This window comes from Peromyscus maniculatus, chromosome 7 (genome assembly GCF_049852395.1).
Source record: "Peromyscus maniculatus bairdii isolate BWxNUB_F1_BW_parent chromosome 7, HU_Pman_BW_mat_3.1, whole genome shotgun sequence".
In the NCBI taxonomy this organism is placed as follows: Eukaryota; Metazoa; Chordata; class Mammalia; order Rodentia; family Cricetidae; genus Peromyscus; species Peromyscus maniculatus.
The window spans coordinates 18,497,518-18,514,722 of NC_134858.1; the positions used below are offsets into that span (position 1 = coordinate 18,497,518).

The following is a 17,205-nucleotide window of genomic DNA, read 5'->3' on the forward strand; positions in this document are numbered from 1 at the left end:
AGCCCTGAGGGAGTGAAGTCCTGAGCAAGTGTGTATTATTGACAAGGGCACAGCCCAGGGGAAATGGGCAAATCCTTTCTCCCAGGTGGGCCAGGCTAGAAGTCACCAAAGCCTTCTTCTTGTTCAAGTGCAAGTGTTTACTGGTGCCTGATCAGTGTGTACAAAAACCAGCAGCTGCATCTTCCTGGTCTGGAAGGTTAGGCCTGAGACTGCTTGCCTGTGGAGACTTCCTGCCAGCAAGCAGCCAGTCACTCCCCCTGTGATGTACCTAACACACACACCGAACTTTCAGGTTGCTAGAGTTAGTAGATGCCCTGCATCAGAGCTTACACCTCAACCCTACACTCTGACCCCGTCTTTCTGTACATGTGTCTGTGTGTCTGTCCTTTCTTCACTCCCTAACATCCAACTCTAGCCCAGTGTGTTGATGTGCCAATGCATGGCAAAATTGTTATGTTAGCGAGGCAGGCACCTGATTGCCTGAAAAACCCACCCTATCAAGATCAATATAAACAGGGATAGCGACAACCCCTTTTTTTTGAGGGGGGTGGGGGGGTGAAATTCTACCCTTTCTACCAAAGTATAATTTTTGCATTCCCAGTCTCCACAAACTATCTATGAGATGTATATTCATTCTGTCTGAATGTCTGTCTGATTATGATGATCCTGAAGATACTAATTTTACTTTCACACAGACTCAGGTTTGCAAGACTTAGAGAAAGGTTTACAAATAACTCCACTACTGGCAATAGTGCCTGTTCTTAAAGTAAGTCCAGCATTGTTCCCCAGAGTGTTCCAGTTACCTAAGATCCATAGATCCTGCTTGAATGAAATGAACCCCAGAACAGAGGATGGATTAACATTATATATTAAGATATCAAGTGTTGCAAGATAAAGAAAGGCCATCATCTTACATCATTAAGGCCTCATACATGTGAAGGTGATTCCCTTTAGATGTGGGCCAATTGATGGAAGCCTCAGGCTTACAAAGCAAACACTTTATCAAAAGAGTTACCTCCTTTGCCCTCAAAAAGATATAGAAAGGGACATGGGAAAACTTACTGTTCAGAGACAGGCTGATCTTTATACAACAAGTAAGTTCTTCCATTCTATTTATTCACATGCCCCTAGACAATAATTTTTAAGATTGCAAAGATTTTTGTTTGTATGACATGTGTTCATCTGATTGACCTTGTCAACAATCAGTTCCTATTTTCATATGCATATTTTCCATAAGTGATGGCATGAAGGAAATAATTATAAATGAAAGCATTGGGAAGAGAAGGCGGCAGGAACATGGGCTTTGGTTTGCTAACACAGATGAAAACAAACTACATGCATTTCTGGACCACACAACACAGTCATTTCTTTGTACTTGGAATTTACTGTCTTCCTTTGTGGAAAAGGATGACAAAGGGGCAATAAAGTAGAGTGGGTTCTTGTAGCCTCTCAGTTTCCTAAGTAGACACATATTAAGTGGCAGGACACGGTCAATGTACATGGCTATGTGTGTTCTGGATTGAATTGTATGCAGGTGGTGCTGCATGTGGAGTGTTTGGGAGCTTTGGGGTGTGGAGCCTATCCTGAGTTAGTGAGTCATTTAGGGCCAACCTCCAGGTGTTGGAGTCCAGTTCCACCTCTGCTTATTCTGTTTCCTTGGTATGGATGCAACATACCAAAGTGGTCTCCTGCAAATGAGGCCACCTAGCCTTCCCTGCCAGCTGCCAGGTACTCTCAAACATTACAGAATGATCCCCCTTCAATAAGTCACATGGACACTTCCTTCCTTCAGTGAATCTTCTTAGGTCATATCAAGGTGGAAAAAAAACCAAACAAAACCAATGAATGATTCCATGAGAGTCTCATCATGGTTTCTGTCTGTTTAGAAGGCCTCACACTGCATCTGACCCAGAGTCCATGACCTACAGGTAAGAGTCTTTGTTTTTCAGGTGGGTCTGACTACACAAGTCATTCTCAGCACTGTGATCATCATCATTAGCCATGACTGAAAGAAAGCCAGGGGAGAGAGTGAATCACACACAGTGTCTGCCATAGGTGAAGCCACACTGCCTCACACAAGAACCATCTCTGCTTTCCTTTGGTTCGTATCATGCCACCAGAACCAAAATAGGCATTTCAATGTGGTTTTATGCTCTGTGGTGGTAGTTCTACTGGTGGACTAGAGAAATTAATTTCCACTTTAAAACTACTACAATGATTCTTCATTCTCTTTATAGTGGGGATACTATACAATCTACAACTACTGATAATAACTATAATTAATTACTGAATTTCCACTGTACCGTCATTAGTGCCACAGGTCTTTTGCAGCATTGTTTCAGACCTTTCATTGATTGTAGAGGTAACGGAGCACCGAATGCCTAGCTTCCGCAATATGGCTACAACTTGAATGCAATCAAAACAAGAATGTTTAGTTCTGCTGAATTCATTTAAAAAAATAAGGAACTAACAACTGTTTTATGTTTAACATTCCATCTCATTACTGATTTGGGAGTACACTCATCTGATTCAAAATATCACCTTTGGACAATCCTGGAAATCAGTGTCGACTCATTGGAGATATGACATGGTCGGTATAGGTGGGGTATCAATTCACATGGGTGAGACAGTATCAACAGAAGGGCAGTGTGACTGTGTGAAGTGACCAGCATCCAAATCCCTCCAATAGCCATGTAAACACATTGAAAATGCAATTGCTCACTTCTGCATTCTTGACTCTTGACACTGTAGTTTCCTAAGAACTTACATTGCACCTAAAGAATCTAAATAAGCAAATGAAGGAAGAGCTCTGGTTTGCTGTGGATAGTGCTCTGTATACTGTGAATGTGTGGCTATGATTGGTTAATAAATAAAATGGTGATTGGCCAGTAGCTAGGCAGGAAGTATAGTATAGGCGGGAAGAGCAGAGAGGAGAATTCTGGGAAGAGGAAGGCTGAGTCAGGAGTCTCCAGCCAGACACAGAGGAAGCAAGATGTGAAGGCAGAACTGAGAAATGGTACCAAGCCATGTGGCTAAACATAAATAAGAATTATTGATTAGTTTAAATGTTAGAGCTAGTCAGTGGTAAGCCTGAGCTAATGGCCAAGGAGTTTTAATTAATATAAGCCTCTGTGTGTTTACTTGGGTCCAAGTGGCTGCAGGACTGGCAGTTGAGAGAGGTTTGTCCTGAGCATGGACCAGGTGGAACACAGGAAAACTTCAGCTACACTGGTAACAAGCACTAGTACCACAAAGGTGCTCTATGGTGCTTGGTCTCTCCAGAACCACCACCTGGATGGTGATACTTACAACCAGAGAGGCTGTTTGGATGACTTCTGGAAAGAACATAAACATATGCTTGCTTCATTATTTATACAGCACAGCTTTTTAAAGTTCACACACATATCTCGTATTACCTTCACAGAAAGGCACTAGAGAAGAAGACAATCAACATCTCCTACTTTGGACCTGAAGGCACTGTGCTAGTTAGCTACTAATGGCACTGTGCCTGAGTAGATGACAGAAAAAAAGAACAGGACAGATGTTCTACTTTTCAATCCCTACTACAAAAAGTCACCATTCCTCACAAAGGAGTGGAGTAAGGGAACAACGCTTGTTTAATTGTATGGCATTCCTCTGCCACTACTTCACATGGTCAGCTCCTCTCAGTGAGTCTTTCAGGCATTTTCTTATGGCCTAGACTGGCCAGTGATTGGAGATGAGATTAAATTCATGAGAACCATGAGCCCCCTTCTAGAGTACTAGATTAACCAACCTATGTTGTGTCCACATCACACTTTATGCACTGTTGAGTATCAAACCCAGAGACTCCTAAATGAAGACCTGCTACTCCAATGACAGAGCAAAAGCACAAACCCAGTACACCATAGCTTTCTCTGTCTTTCACAGTTGTGAATGACTGTCACCTGATCCATGGATGCTACCTATGTTTTCTGATCGCTGATACAGAAAGGGTACTGTTTGTGTTCTCTATAGGCAGGATTTTTTCTGGGTATATGCTGGGAAGCTGAATGGATTCATGCAAAATGACAGCTCATGTCTCTATGGGGAGAAAATCTGAGCTAATTCTAAAAATGTCACTTTCATCCCAAATATCTGGGAACATGGTTGGCTCTTGTAGTCCTTAGCTATCTAGCTTGGTCACTCACATCCCTCTCCTGTAGCAGCAGGGTATGCTGAGAAATGAATCCAGCATATATGGCTATAGTGAGCTCTGAACCAAGTAATGTAGGAAAGGCATGGCCTCAGATCTCTTCATTGACAAAATTGACATGTGTAATTGGAAAATCTTTTGGGAGAAAACACATAAAGATGTTTGTTGATACATGAAATCCCAACAAGAGTAAATGAGAGAACCACATACACAGGACCATGATAGGTCCCTTGGGATAGCTGCTGTTATCTTACCTAAATTTACAATCTTGTTGCCATTAGATTGCTTTGAAAAGAATGAGGAACCAATATGACCTCATAGAGCCTGTGACAGCTTGACTTCACAGGTTTAAGCCAGACAGGCTCCTAGAGCTCAGAGTTGGAAGTAGACATGGGCTCCTATCCCTAACCAAGAAGCTATCTGCAGCTGACAAGCTCTCACAAAGGAAAAAGTACTTTTCCCCAATGGTGTGTCAACCACACTCCAGGGCAGTCCCCATGCCCAACAGGAGATGGCCAACACAAGACAAACTCAATGGTGTTTTTCTAGATTTCTGTGTCTTACATTGTTTTGTTTGGCATTTTCTGTCTTACTGAGCTTTTGCTTGTATAGTATAGTTTCTGATTCTGTGTTTATATGCGGGTGTGTGTGTGTGTGTGTGTGTGTGTGTGTGTGTGTGTATGTGTGTGCTTTTTCCTTTTTTTGAATTACTTTTATTGTTTTTCACCTTGCCTGTTTGCTTTCTAAAGAGAGAGGAGGCATAGAGTTGTTGGGTGGGGAGGTGGGGAAGATGTGAAAAGAAATGGGAGAGGGGAATATGATGATTTCTTAAAATTTAAAAAAGATTTGTACATAAACAAGTAAATAGCAGTTGTGAACGAGACCAAGACAACAAGTATATGCAGAGTTCTTATCTACAGTGTGTCCAAAAATGTCATTCCAAGATACATACTGTATCTGTGCCTCCTTGACTGGACCTGCAATTCAGAGAAAACACTCTTAGATCAGATCATACTGAGTTATGTTTGCACAGATTTCTGTTTTTTTCCTGTGACTTAGGACAGTTTGTAAACAGGACTGAGAAGAACAACCAATTTAAAGATTCTATATTAGTCTGTTATCTGATTCTCTTACAAAACACCTGCAGCTAGTTACTGTGTGAAAAATATAAGTGAATTTTACACCTTTGCCTGTTTAGTCCACATCTGGCAAACTCACCCCTTTATTCTCTACTGAGGGTTTCCTCAAAGCTTCTTTGAAAGGTGGCAGAGAAATATTATAAGAATCTGTGAGATGAATCCCTCCAAGGAGTGTCTCTGTTGCTCAAGTATCTACTCTAACATCATGCTTTAAAGGTCTCACTGCCTCAATATCTCTTAACGGACACCAGAATCTTTTGCCACATCAATATTTGGGGAAACACATTCCAACTGTGTTAACCTTAGGAGACCCCAGCAGAAAGACAAGAAGACACTCACAGAAGAAACAGGAACTTTTCCTATATAATATGCCTGTTGGCTTCTTATACATGTTTTAGTCTGAAGGGGAATCTTATGTGAGAAGAAAAGCTCCTGACACCCACTGTGGTAACTGACATGGTTTACAATTTCCTCTCATGCTGTGTCGTATCATGGGTGACTTGTGTCCTTTTCCTATGTAAACACTCTAATACCTATAGTGTGTGAACAGTTTTATTATTGAGATCTGATGCCCATAAAAATAAAGTATCATGAAAGAAACCTTTCTATGTTAGGATATGGAAAGGCCATCTTACCGCAACCAACGATGGTTTTGACCCTTCTTCTGAGGCCTGAGGATGCTCCTCACACAAATCTAGGGGAACAGGATATAACGTTCAGCTCATGGTACCACCTGTTATATGTCAAGGGCTTTTACGTTGCTAGGGACAGTGACATGTGGACTTAGTCCCTATGCCTTGCCTCAGTGCACAGAATTAATAAACATGGCTGAAGGGCTGCAAGACAGTTTTCCCTGCCAGGAAAAGTGAAAACAAGGCAAGACCTCAAGAGACCTGAAGTAGAGACTTTTTGTTCTCCTACGTAAAGGGAATCTAACACACTGTGAAATAATCCATCTTGGATTAGGCTACACTTAAATAAATGTTATGTTAAATGACAGATTGCTATCACTTTATGACCATTTCAAGTCTTTCTAGATCTCTGCTAACCTCTTTCAGCCGTACAGATCAACATAGACAGACTCTTTATTCATTTACTATGATCTTATTTTTTAAATTGGTTATTCGCCATTGCCTGTGTATATGCATATACAAAGTGTATGTACAGGAATACATACTATGTGACATCTGTCCAAGGGTCAAAGGACAAGATTGTGGATTCTCTCTTTCTACCTTCATATGGATCTGAGAAATGACACTCAGGTACTAAGCACTGGAAGAAATATACATTTACCCTTTGAATCATATTGTCAGCCTTAGCATATAGAATTTTAATCTTCAAAATGTATACATTGTTCACGAAAAATTCATGCAGTATCAGGAACATGATGTAATGACACTAAATTTTTCACTCCTTGATACATAATCATACTTTACTGATAAGTGCAAGATACTGACATTATTACACTTAAGAACCATTATAGGTTGTTTTTATCTCCTGCTAGTTTTTCTTTACTGGGTCATCCTTTGTATTCATTCTGTGACGTGAATGTCCAAGTTCAGACTACCCAACTCACATTAAGGCAGAGAACACTGATCATCTGTCCCCTGGAATTCTACTTGCTTCCGCAATTAAGAAATTTAGATAGAAGATAGATTCTTTTGTATGGTTGTTCATGTCCTCATAGCCTAAATATAAGTTCATGGTAACAGTTTGGAACCTCATACTAGGGGGCTACATATCTGATTTCAACCTTGGCACTTTCACCTAAGAACATCATGACCTTGAGTCTATTCATCATCACATCTCTTCAATTCCTGTGCATCATCATTAAAGAAGTAAACAATGTCTGTGTCTGTTTTCCTCCTGAGCAACTTAGTGAACCTAACTTATTGGTGTAAATGCTGAGAAAGGCTAGTTGTCAGCACAATGTACTGCCATAGACAGTGCACCCTCACATACTCCACAGAGTCACAAAAACCCTATAACAAATCCTCAAGCTATTGTTCTAGATAGATCCTGTTTTTCCTAAAAGTATTCATTTTAATTTCACACAGACATTTGTTGCACAGAGACAGCTAAAACTTTAAAAGTAATGCCTATGTTGTCCTGTGTTGGCCTGGATGCATATTCAGATTCCATTTCTAAAGTATGGTCAGTATTGTTCTTTAAAATGTTCCAATTGCATGACTTCAGTTATTAGATCTTGAATGAATTGGCCAGAAAAGACTAGTAGGTTAACATTGTTTGTTTAAATGTCTAGTACTCCTAGACTTGGGAAATCCACCATCTTATATCTGCCTCAGAAATGTGGTCACATAATGGGAAAGTCTTTGTGCTTGAAAGCAAGTACTGTGTCAGCTAAGCTAGCCATTTACTGGTCTAGAAATATGCAAAGACCAAAAGATGGTCCTTTTACGTAACAAATGAGGTCATTTGCTTTCTATGCCATTAGACATGCATAACAATCTTAAGTGTACACAGATATCTGTGTTTTATATTTTCATTTTGTCTAACTTCCCCAGTATCCAAGCACATTCCCTACATCAGCTGTGCAGTCTCAGCAAAAAGAAGTACACAGGAAGTTACTAAAATACTTATTAATGAAAGAAGAGGTAGGATAAAGACACAGGAAAGCAAGCAGACTTCAAATCAATTGCCAGGATTATGACAAACTATGTTAAACTCTTGATCAGATGTCATGGTCATTTCTTTGTTCCTGAAACATATTGTAGTCCTCTGAGAGAAGATGACAAAGTGGAAAAAATAAGAAAGCAGGTTCTTGTATTTTTGCCTAGAGTTCAGATTATGTGACATGAAATGGTCAATCTACATAAAGCCTTAAATCATATACTGTGTGTTCTGGTTTGATTAGGGAATGTCCTGCACAGCCTGATGAGTTTGAGCACTCTATCCTCACCTTATGGTACTGCCTAAGAGAGGCTTCAGGAGATGGAGCATCCCTGGAGAAAGCAAGCCCCTGGGGAAAGACCTCTGTCTAACTTCTGTTTAGTCTCTGCTTCCTGAGTACATGTGTATGCACTTATGTACAGATGCAATGTGACCAGCCAGCGCCATACACCTGCTGAGACATTTTCCCTGCCAGAATGACCACCTTGTCATAATAGCCCAAATAAACCTTTCCTCCATTAAAATGCTTTTCTCAGTTATTTGGTCACAGAAAATAAGAAAAGCCACTAATCATTAATAGAATCTCATCGTTGTTTCTGCCCATCTGGAAGTCCTTAAATTGACTTTCCTCTTTTGCCTCCCAAGCAGAAGGAACAACCTGACTGTTGATAGACCCTTTCATTGGATCTGGCCAAGAATGCCAGGACCTACCATGGTCTTTGAGATACACTTTGGTCTCAGGAGACAACTCATTTTCAGTGTTGCCATCCTCCATGATGTCAATGTTTGGAACTATGTCTGTGGAGAGTGATTTACATACTACTGTCGATAGTGGGTGAAGCCACATTGCCTCACCCGAGAACCTGCTCTGCTTCCCTTTGCTTCAGATCATTCAGGGAGAAGCACGACAGTCATTGAAATGCATTTTGAAGTTCTATCATTGCAGTTCTACTTTTGAATACTTCACTCATTAAAAATACATGAGGCATTTTCCACCTTTTAAATAAGAGATGTAGACTGTGGTTTGAATCAGAAATATCCTGTTTAGGTTCAGCTATTTGGATATCTGGTACCCAGTTTGGGGCACCAGTTGGGAAGATTGTGGATCCTTTAGGAGCTAGCCTTGCTGAGTGAATTGTATTACTGGAGGTAGGGTTTGAAGCCTCATAGCCTCACCCTAATTCCAGTTCATTCTCTCTCCTTCCTATTTGTAGGTTTTTGAACATGTGACTTCTCAGCCTACAGATATAAATACAACTTATTCAATCCATCTGTTGTTACTTGTATGTATATGATTTCAGGGTTGACCACTTGTTATTGAATAAGCAACTGGGGCTTCGTCTCTGAAGAAGACTATATCTCCTGCTCTCAGTATTCCTTAGTTGTCTATATTTCTTTTTCTGTGAGTGGGGCTCCATGAGATCCCCCACTTCCATGTTAGCATGTCTATTGGTGGTGTCCTTCCAGTCTTGTTTAGGTAGCCATACTGTTAGGTAGCATGGATGAAGCTTCCCTGCCATTTCTAGGAGACAACCTCAAGCAGAGTTCCTGGTCTTCTGGCTCTTACAACTTTTCTATGCCTTCTTTCTTAATGGCCCCTGAGCTTTAGGTGTGTTGCAGATGTATCATCAATTGGGGCTGTACCCTCTGGGGATTTTTCAAGTTGAGCTAAAGGCATTTTGCATTATAATACGGTCATTAGCTTACAGAGGCAAGGAAGTGGAATATGGTGGTATGCTGAGAAATGTTTCTCATAGGCTCCTGTAATTGAAACCTTGGTCTCTGGTGGTTGATACTGTTTGGGAAAGTTGTAGCATGTTTAGGAAGTGGAGCATTGCTGGAGAAAATGCATCACCGTGGGCAGGCTTTGAGAATCTCTAGCCTCACCCAACTTCCAGTTTGCTGTTTCCTGTTTGCTGTTGAAAATGTGATCTCTCAGCCTACTGCTCCTGACAGTATGCCTGCCATGACTTTCACCCACCATGATTGATATTTACCCCTCTGGAAACCTAAGTCAACATAAACTCTTTCTTCTGTAAGTGTCTTTTGGTCATAGTGTATTATCGTAGCAACAGAAAAGTATCTAGTACAATTACCATCACCAATGACTATTAATAACTCAAACACATTACTGAATATCCACAGTACCGTCACTGGTGCCGCATGCCTTTTCCGTCACATGCACGTTTGCTGTTTCAGATCTCACACTGAAGGACTTGCTGTGCCTAAGCCCCAGCTTTTGCATCATAGATCTCACTGCAACGCATTCACAACAAAAAGAGGTCAGCTCAATTGCATTTAACAAATAAACAAATGACCCCCACCCCCGGGGAAAACTAACAACTGTCCTGTGTATAAACATTTGACCTCATTAGTGATTTCCAAGCATGACTCAGAATGTTACTCTGAATGGAGGATCACAAACATAAGTGTCCACTTAACACAAGAATGGCATGGTCAGTCAGGTCTCAATTCATGTGAATGGCCCAGTATTAGCAGAGAAGCAAAGTGACTCAGTGTGTGAGACAGCCAGCATCCAAATCACTTTAGGATCCATGTAAACCTAGTGAAATTTATGCAGCTACTTATGACACCAATTCTTGGCACTATGACACTCCAACTGCCTAAGCACTTACATTAAACCTGATGAATCTAAAGCAGTAAGTAAACATGAAGACTTACAGAATAGTACTAGGTCTAGAGAAGTGGTCTGTGGGGTTTACTGAATGCTAGAACAATCCCAAGACAGCAATGGGTAGATCCAGAGACAGCTCCAGAACAGTGGACAACAGCTATTTCTTTTCATTCTTTACCTACCCATGGTGTTTTACAGTCCATGAAGATTGTGTATCACATTGAGGTAGGGAAGCAGGTAAGGGGTTATCTTCATGCCACTGTGACATAATTGCCCTGACAGAAGAACCTCAAAACAGGGAAGGAAGTTCTACTTTTCAGTTCTTTTCTCCAAAAGAAGTGATATGAGAGAGTTTGGTTAGTTCAAATGTGTCCATCTCTTCTACACTGTCTTTCTAATGATGAGACAACCATGCTGACCAGACACCACATAATGACTCAGACTCCAAGTCATTCTAACACTGATGTTACATTACAGTCGTGGTGGGGATGGGGAACACTTCCCTACAACTGACATACTCTGGATAAGATTCAAACTCAGTGAACAGGACAAGAAGTTAGGTGGCGTGGTGATTTAATGGATGTGTCTGCGCACATCACTTTCTAGGTGACGACTGCCCTTGGCACTCTCTGTGGAGCCTGAAAAAGTCCAGAGAAGAGAAGGGCAGAACCTTCACTAGCTCTAAGTGCGCACCTCCCCTGCTCACGCTCCCTCAACCGTGTCCAGTTTCTAAACTACAAACTCTACTATTCACAGTCCATTCCCGAGCAAGATACACAGTCCTATCTGCCCCTAACAAAAACAATCTGTAGCAGATGTCTTCAACCTAGAGAGGTACTCTCAGTCACAAGGCATTTAGAAATCCTGACATGAAATCAAATTGTTCGATAATGACTGTATATATCCATTGAGTGTAATGGCTCCCTATGCTCACATTTCTTGGCCAACATGGAAACAGAGCATCTGTGAGGGGAAGTTCCCTTCAAGTATAAGTGTACCTCATCTTGAAAAGAAGTGTGGTTGCCGGGCGGTGGTGGTGGTGGTGGTGGTGGTGCATGCCTTTAATCCCAGCACTTTGGAGGCAGAGCAGGCAGAGATCTCTGAGTTCAAGGCCAGCCTGGTCTACAGAGTGAGATCCAGGACAGGCAGCAAAACTACTCAGAGAAACCCTGTCTTGAAAAAAAACAAAACAAAACAAAACAAAAAACAAAACAGAATAGAAGTATGGTCAAAATAATGAGACTGTATTAATAACTTAGTAGGCTTCAGTTCTGATGGGTGGCTCTTTGGACTTATACTAATGCCTTCTACAATGCTGAAGCATTCACCTGGAATCAGCCATGTTCAAGTAAAACCCAATTATGACACATGTCCACCATGTTTTCCAATGTAGAGTCCCCCATTGTCAAAATCAATTTGACAACAAGCAGATAAGCTTTAACTTTTTGAGTTTTGTTGTGGTGGTAGCTGTTTTAATTTTTCAGACAGGGTCTCATGTCACAATCTGGGCTGGCCAGGGAATGCCTCAGATTGATCACCATACTCCTTACTCTACAGTCCTAGAATTACAAGAATTACCAACTTCCCAGGGTTTGCAGTGCTGAGGATCAAGCCCAACACTTTCTGTATGATAGCCTAGTTTTCTGTAAGCTAAACAATCTGAGCCTACCTAGGCTTTATTTTTTAAACTTGTATCTCCAGCACAATGCATAGATGCTATCTGCAGTTTTGACCAGTGAGACAGCTAAGAGTTCTCTGTCAGTTGGAATTATTCTAGAAATGGAAAGCTAGGATTCCTCCATAATTTCTACCCATTTCTTGACAGGGTCAGAGGCAGAGTTTATAGCTGGGAATGTGACCTATATACTTCATATCTGGGAACACATTTTGTCCTTGTATTCCCTAGCTTGCCCTCTTGCTCATGTGCCTCCCTGTCCTGGTACATTCTTCTTTAGTAAGGTTATGCTGAGAAATGAATTCATCATATGTATCTGTAATGAGTTTTAAATTAATTGATGTGGCAAAAGTGAGAACAACTCTTTAAGTTTTTCATTTAAATTGAAAATTTGTTGGAAAATCAAGATATTTTGGGGGGAAGCACACATAAAGATATTGTCAGACACACAAAATCCCAAGGTTAGTAAGGTAAATAAGAGAGAACTAAAGACACATAACCATGATGTGTCTCTTGGAATATCAGTAGTTGTTTGAAACTAAACCTGCCATTCTCATGGCTACCAGGTCTCTCTGAAAATAGCGGTGCAGTAAATATGCAATTCTTATCTACAGTGTGACTTTAAAAAAAAGTCATTCCAGAATACATACGGCATCGGCACTTCCGTGACTCGACCTGCAATTTAGAGAAAACACTCTTAGGTTCAGGTAATACTGAGTTCTGTTTGTCTTTGGTTCTTCTAGTGACTTGGGGAAGAGTGGCCAAGTGAAAGATTCTGTATTAATTTGTTGTGTGATACTGCTACAAAACACCCGAGGCTGGGTAATGTGTGAAAAACATAAGTATTTTTCATACTCTTGATCATTTATCCCAGATCAGGCAAACATACCTCTTTGTCCCCTACAAATGTTTCCTGGAAGCTACACTGAAAAATGGCAGAGAACTATTAAGACAATCTGGTACTGTGAGATGAATCCCTACTAAGGGGTGCCTCTGTGTCAGATTATTTACTTTAACTTCACACTTTAAAGATCTCAACACCTAATGTCCTTATAATGGACTTAAAAATCTTTTACCACATCAATAATTAGGAAAATACATTCCAATTGCCTTAACCTTAGACGTCCCCTGAAGAAAGGTAAGAGGACACTTAGAAAAGAAACTTTTCACAGGTAATGTGTGTGGTGATATTTTATTTGTACTGAAATGTGATTTTATTTGTATGTTAATAAATAAAGTTGTCTGGGGGTCAGAGCTATTAGCAAGCCATAGCAAAAGCCGGGTGGTAGTTCAAGCCTTTAATCCCAGCACTTAGTAGGCAGAGCCAGGAGGATCTCTGTGTGTTCAAGGATACATCCAGCATTGGAGACACACGCCTTTAATCTCAGTACCAACCATAGAAGACCTGGAGGTCTGTACAGACAGGCAGTGACAAGGTGGTTATGTGGTTGGGTTTACAACCAATGAGAAGGCAGAACAGAAGGTCTTTATAAAGACAGACACACAGGAAGTAGGTCTCTTTTGGAGAGGAAGGACCACCGCGAGAAAAAGGGTAAGGTTTTTAGCTCTTAGCTCTGACCTCTTTGGCTTTCTTCTTTGCATTGGTTCTGTGTTTCTTATTGAATAAGACGGTTACTTCTACAAATGTGTGCCAACTTTTGAGTGAAAATCACTCAGGTTTTAATCTAGACAGAAAAACTTTTGCCAGAAGAAAGGTCCCCTAAAAATACATGTGGAAACTGGCACTGGCATTTTTTTACAACTTGACCAAAAACTGCTTGATCTAGTTCTACTTCCTCCTTTTACTTAGAAAATACTTGAATACCTATAGTGTAGGTAATCAGTTTTATCATCCCAATGTGATAAAAGAAAATATAAAGGAATCCTGAATCCAACCTTTTTGTTTTAGAAAAGGGAAAAGATATTTTACCTTAATTAGTGATGGATTTATCTTCTCTTTTGGGGGGGTCTTCATCTGGTCCTTGTCAGACATCCCTAGGAGAACACAAAATAAACCTGAGATCATGGTACCACTTACTGTATCACAGGGGATCTTGGATTGATGTGGACAGAGTTCTATGGATTCAATCTAAACATTCAGGCTTAATGCACATAGTTAATTAATAAACATAATTGTGTTGATGCGAGAACATCCTCTTGACTAGGGAGAAAAAATCAAGACCTTGAGAAATGAGAAAGGTAAGTTTTGCCCTTCTATATAATGTGAATCTAAAGCAACCTGAAAATGTTTCATTGGGGAAACACTGAAATAAATGTTAAATGATGGGTTTCTAGCCAGGTGTAGAGGCCCATGCCTTTAATCCCAGCACCTGGGAACCAGAGGCAGATGGATCTCCAAGTTCAAGACCAGCCTGGTCTACAGAGTCAGTTCTAGGACAGTCAGGACCACACAGAACCCTGTCTCAAAAAAACCAAAAGAGAAAAAAAATAGATTTCTGCTTTCTCTTACTTCTTCAGAACATTTTGAAGTCAGGACAACTGGCACTTCTTTCTAGATATCAGTCAAACCTCTTTTAACCCCATAGGCAAGCATCTATCTAGATGCATTAACCACATATGATTTTCAAAATTAATTTTATGTACTAATATTGTGTGTGTGTGTGTGTGTGTGTGTGTGTGTACCATATCATGGGTCATGGGTGTGGGTTCAGAGGACAGCTTTGTGGAATTTCTTCTCTCTTCATGTAATCTGGGAATCAAACACGTTGGGTTTGTTTGTTTGTTTGTTTATCTATGAGTGCCTGTATGGATGTATGTGCACCACTTCCATGCCTGACAACATCACCAACTCAACCATGCCTTGGCCAAAATCCACCGTATCACTGCAATGGAAGCCAAAGTTGTTTTCTTCCATTGTGATTCTGGTGTTTTATTATAGTAACAACAAAACAACTAATACAGAAAACAGTGCCAGAAAGATGGGTTATTGCTGTGACGGACCTGATCATGTTGCTTGGGGGAGGATTATGGAAATGTGGTGTTTTGACACAGAAGATCCACTGAATGCTCAAAACTGAATAAGCTTGCATGTAGAAATTTGGAAAACAAGAATGGTGAAAGGAAGGTAGACAAGCGAGTCTTGGCTTGTGGAGGGGGAGAGGGCAGCCACGTCTCTTGGGAACTGCTTGTGAGAAGTTTGGGTTAAGAATCTGTGAAGTGAAACCTTCTGTCCTTTACTGGGACAATGGCTACTGGGTATCCAGGACTGGGAAATCAGATGACTAGGAGACCAGCATCACAGACACAAGCTCTTCTTAGAACTATTTCCTTCACATCCGCACACAGAAGCTCTGGCTCAGAGCGGGGCCAGGCCGCATCCCAAGCTGGCACCCAAAATTGGTGATGTGTCGGGGTCACCTATGTGCTACTTGCTATGGTGGCAGAAAAGCTACAGGACTGAGGGGTCACGGAAAGCAGCTGAGGCTTGCCACCATGTGGAAGGGCCAGAGTCCCTAGAGAGAGGCTAGGCAAGGCCATTGGTGGATGTCCAGGCTCGGTTACTAGGAGACCTCAGCATATTAGAGATGGCAGGATGTGGAAGGCAGTGTTTTTGGAGTGCAGCTGGCATGAGCCTCCAAGACAGGCCTGTATGCTGTGGGTGACTGTCTGAGAGCTACAACTCTGCAAGCCTTTGAGTTCCCTGCCAGCTTCCCTGTCTCAACCAACATGATGCAGTGATCCACTTTAACAATAAGCCACAATAAACCCTTCCTCCATCAACCTGTTTCATGTCACTGATTTCATCACAGCAATGAGAAAAGGAGATGAAATACGATGATTCAGGAACAGACCCTGGCTGATACTTCTGTCCACTGAAGGACCCTTGAGTGGACTTTCTTCCCCTGCCTTCCAAGCACAAGGAATAACTTGATTGCTGCTAGATTGTTCATTGGATCTGACCAGGAATGCCTTTACCTACCACTAACAAGTTCAGCATTTTGCAGGTTGGTCTTTCTACCCAAGTCATTATCAATGTTGTCCTCACCCATTCCATTGAAATCTGGATGAAAGTCAGTAGAGAGATGGATCTGACCAGGAATGACCTACCACCACCAACATCATTGCTTTGAAGGCTGTTCTCCTTACCCACGTCATCCTCAGAGTCATCCTCATCACTATCATTGATACATGGAAGTCAGTGGAGAGGTGGATGTGGCCAGGAATACCATTACCTACTACTACCAAGAGCATCACTTTGAAGGTTGTTCTCCTTACCAAAGTCATGTTCATTTTCGTCCTCCTCCTTATCATCGATGTCTGGAAGGAAGAAAGTGGAGAGAGTGAGTGAATGACTCATACCTCAGTGACTGTAGTAGGTGAAGCCTTGCTACCTTACACAAGAACAAACTCAGCATTTCTTTGGTTCACATCACTCACTGAGAACCACAATAGACATTCTACTCATGAGATAAAGTAACACTTCACATATTAAAAATACTGCAAAATATGTTCATTCTTTTTACAGAGGAGATACCATCTTATTTGCAGCTACTGTTAATAACAAACTAGGGACTTGAGAGATGGCTCAGTGGTTAAGAACACTGCTCTTCCAGAGGACTAGGGTTTGATTCCCAGTACCAACACAGTGGTTCACAACCATGTGTAATTCCAATTCTTGGTGATCCAATGCCCTCTCTGGCCTCCACTGGTACTAGGTAACATGTGTACCAACATACATGGCAGGTCAAATACATTCAAATTGCTTAAATCTAAAACACACACTTGAATTTCCACAGTACCGTCATAAGTGCTACAGGACTTTTCGACTTTTTGCAAGGTCTTTTTTTGAGGTATGTCACTCTGTTCAGGAACCTTGGTACTTCTGAAACCCATTTTTTTCTGTGTAGCAGAAACTAGAATGCATCACAGCAAAACTAGGTTTGGTGAATCATAAAATAAAAGGAAAATTAGTCTTTGTTCTATGATAAAC

General features: G+C 41.1%; 1 protein-coding gene across 1 annotated transcript in view; it reads right to left on the reverse strand.

The window, feature by feature from the left end:
* LOC143274202 (uncharacterized) overlaps positions 1-17,205 on the reverse strand; it is a 143,693-nt gene that overhangs the window by 16,216 nt on the left and 110,272 nt on the right. Inside the window, exons 41-47 of the mRNA XM_076575897.1 lie at positions 16,491-16,532; positions 14,185-14,249; positions 12,905-12,929; positions 10,093-10,200; positions 5,949-6,007; positions 5,127-5,151; positions 2,304-2,405 (exon numbers count right to left, since the gene is read on the reverse strand). Of these exons, the coding sequence (XP_076432012.1) occupies positions 2,304-2,405; positions 5,127-5,151; positions 5,949-6,007; positions 10,093-10,200; positions 12,905-12,929; positions 14,185-14,249; positions 16,491-16,532 (426 nt within the window). The remainder of the gene's footprint in view (positions 1-2,303; positions 2,406-5,126; positions 5,152-5,948; positions 6,008-10,092; positions 10,201-12,904; positions 12,930-14,184; positions 14,250-16,490; positions 16,533-17,205) is intronic.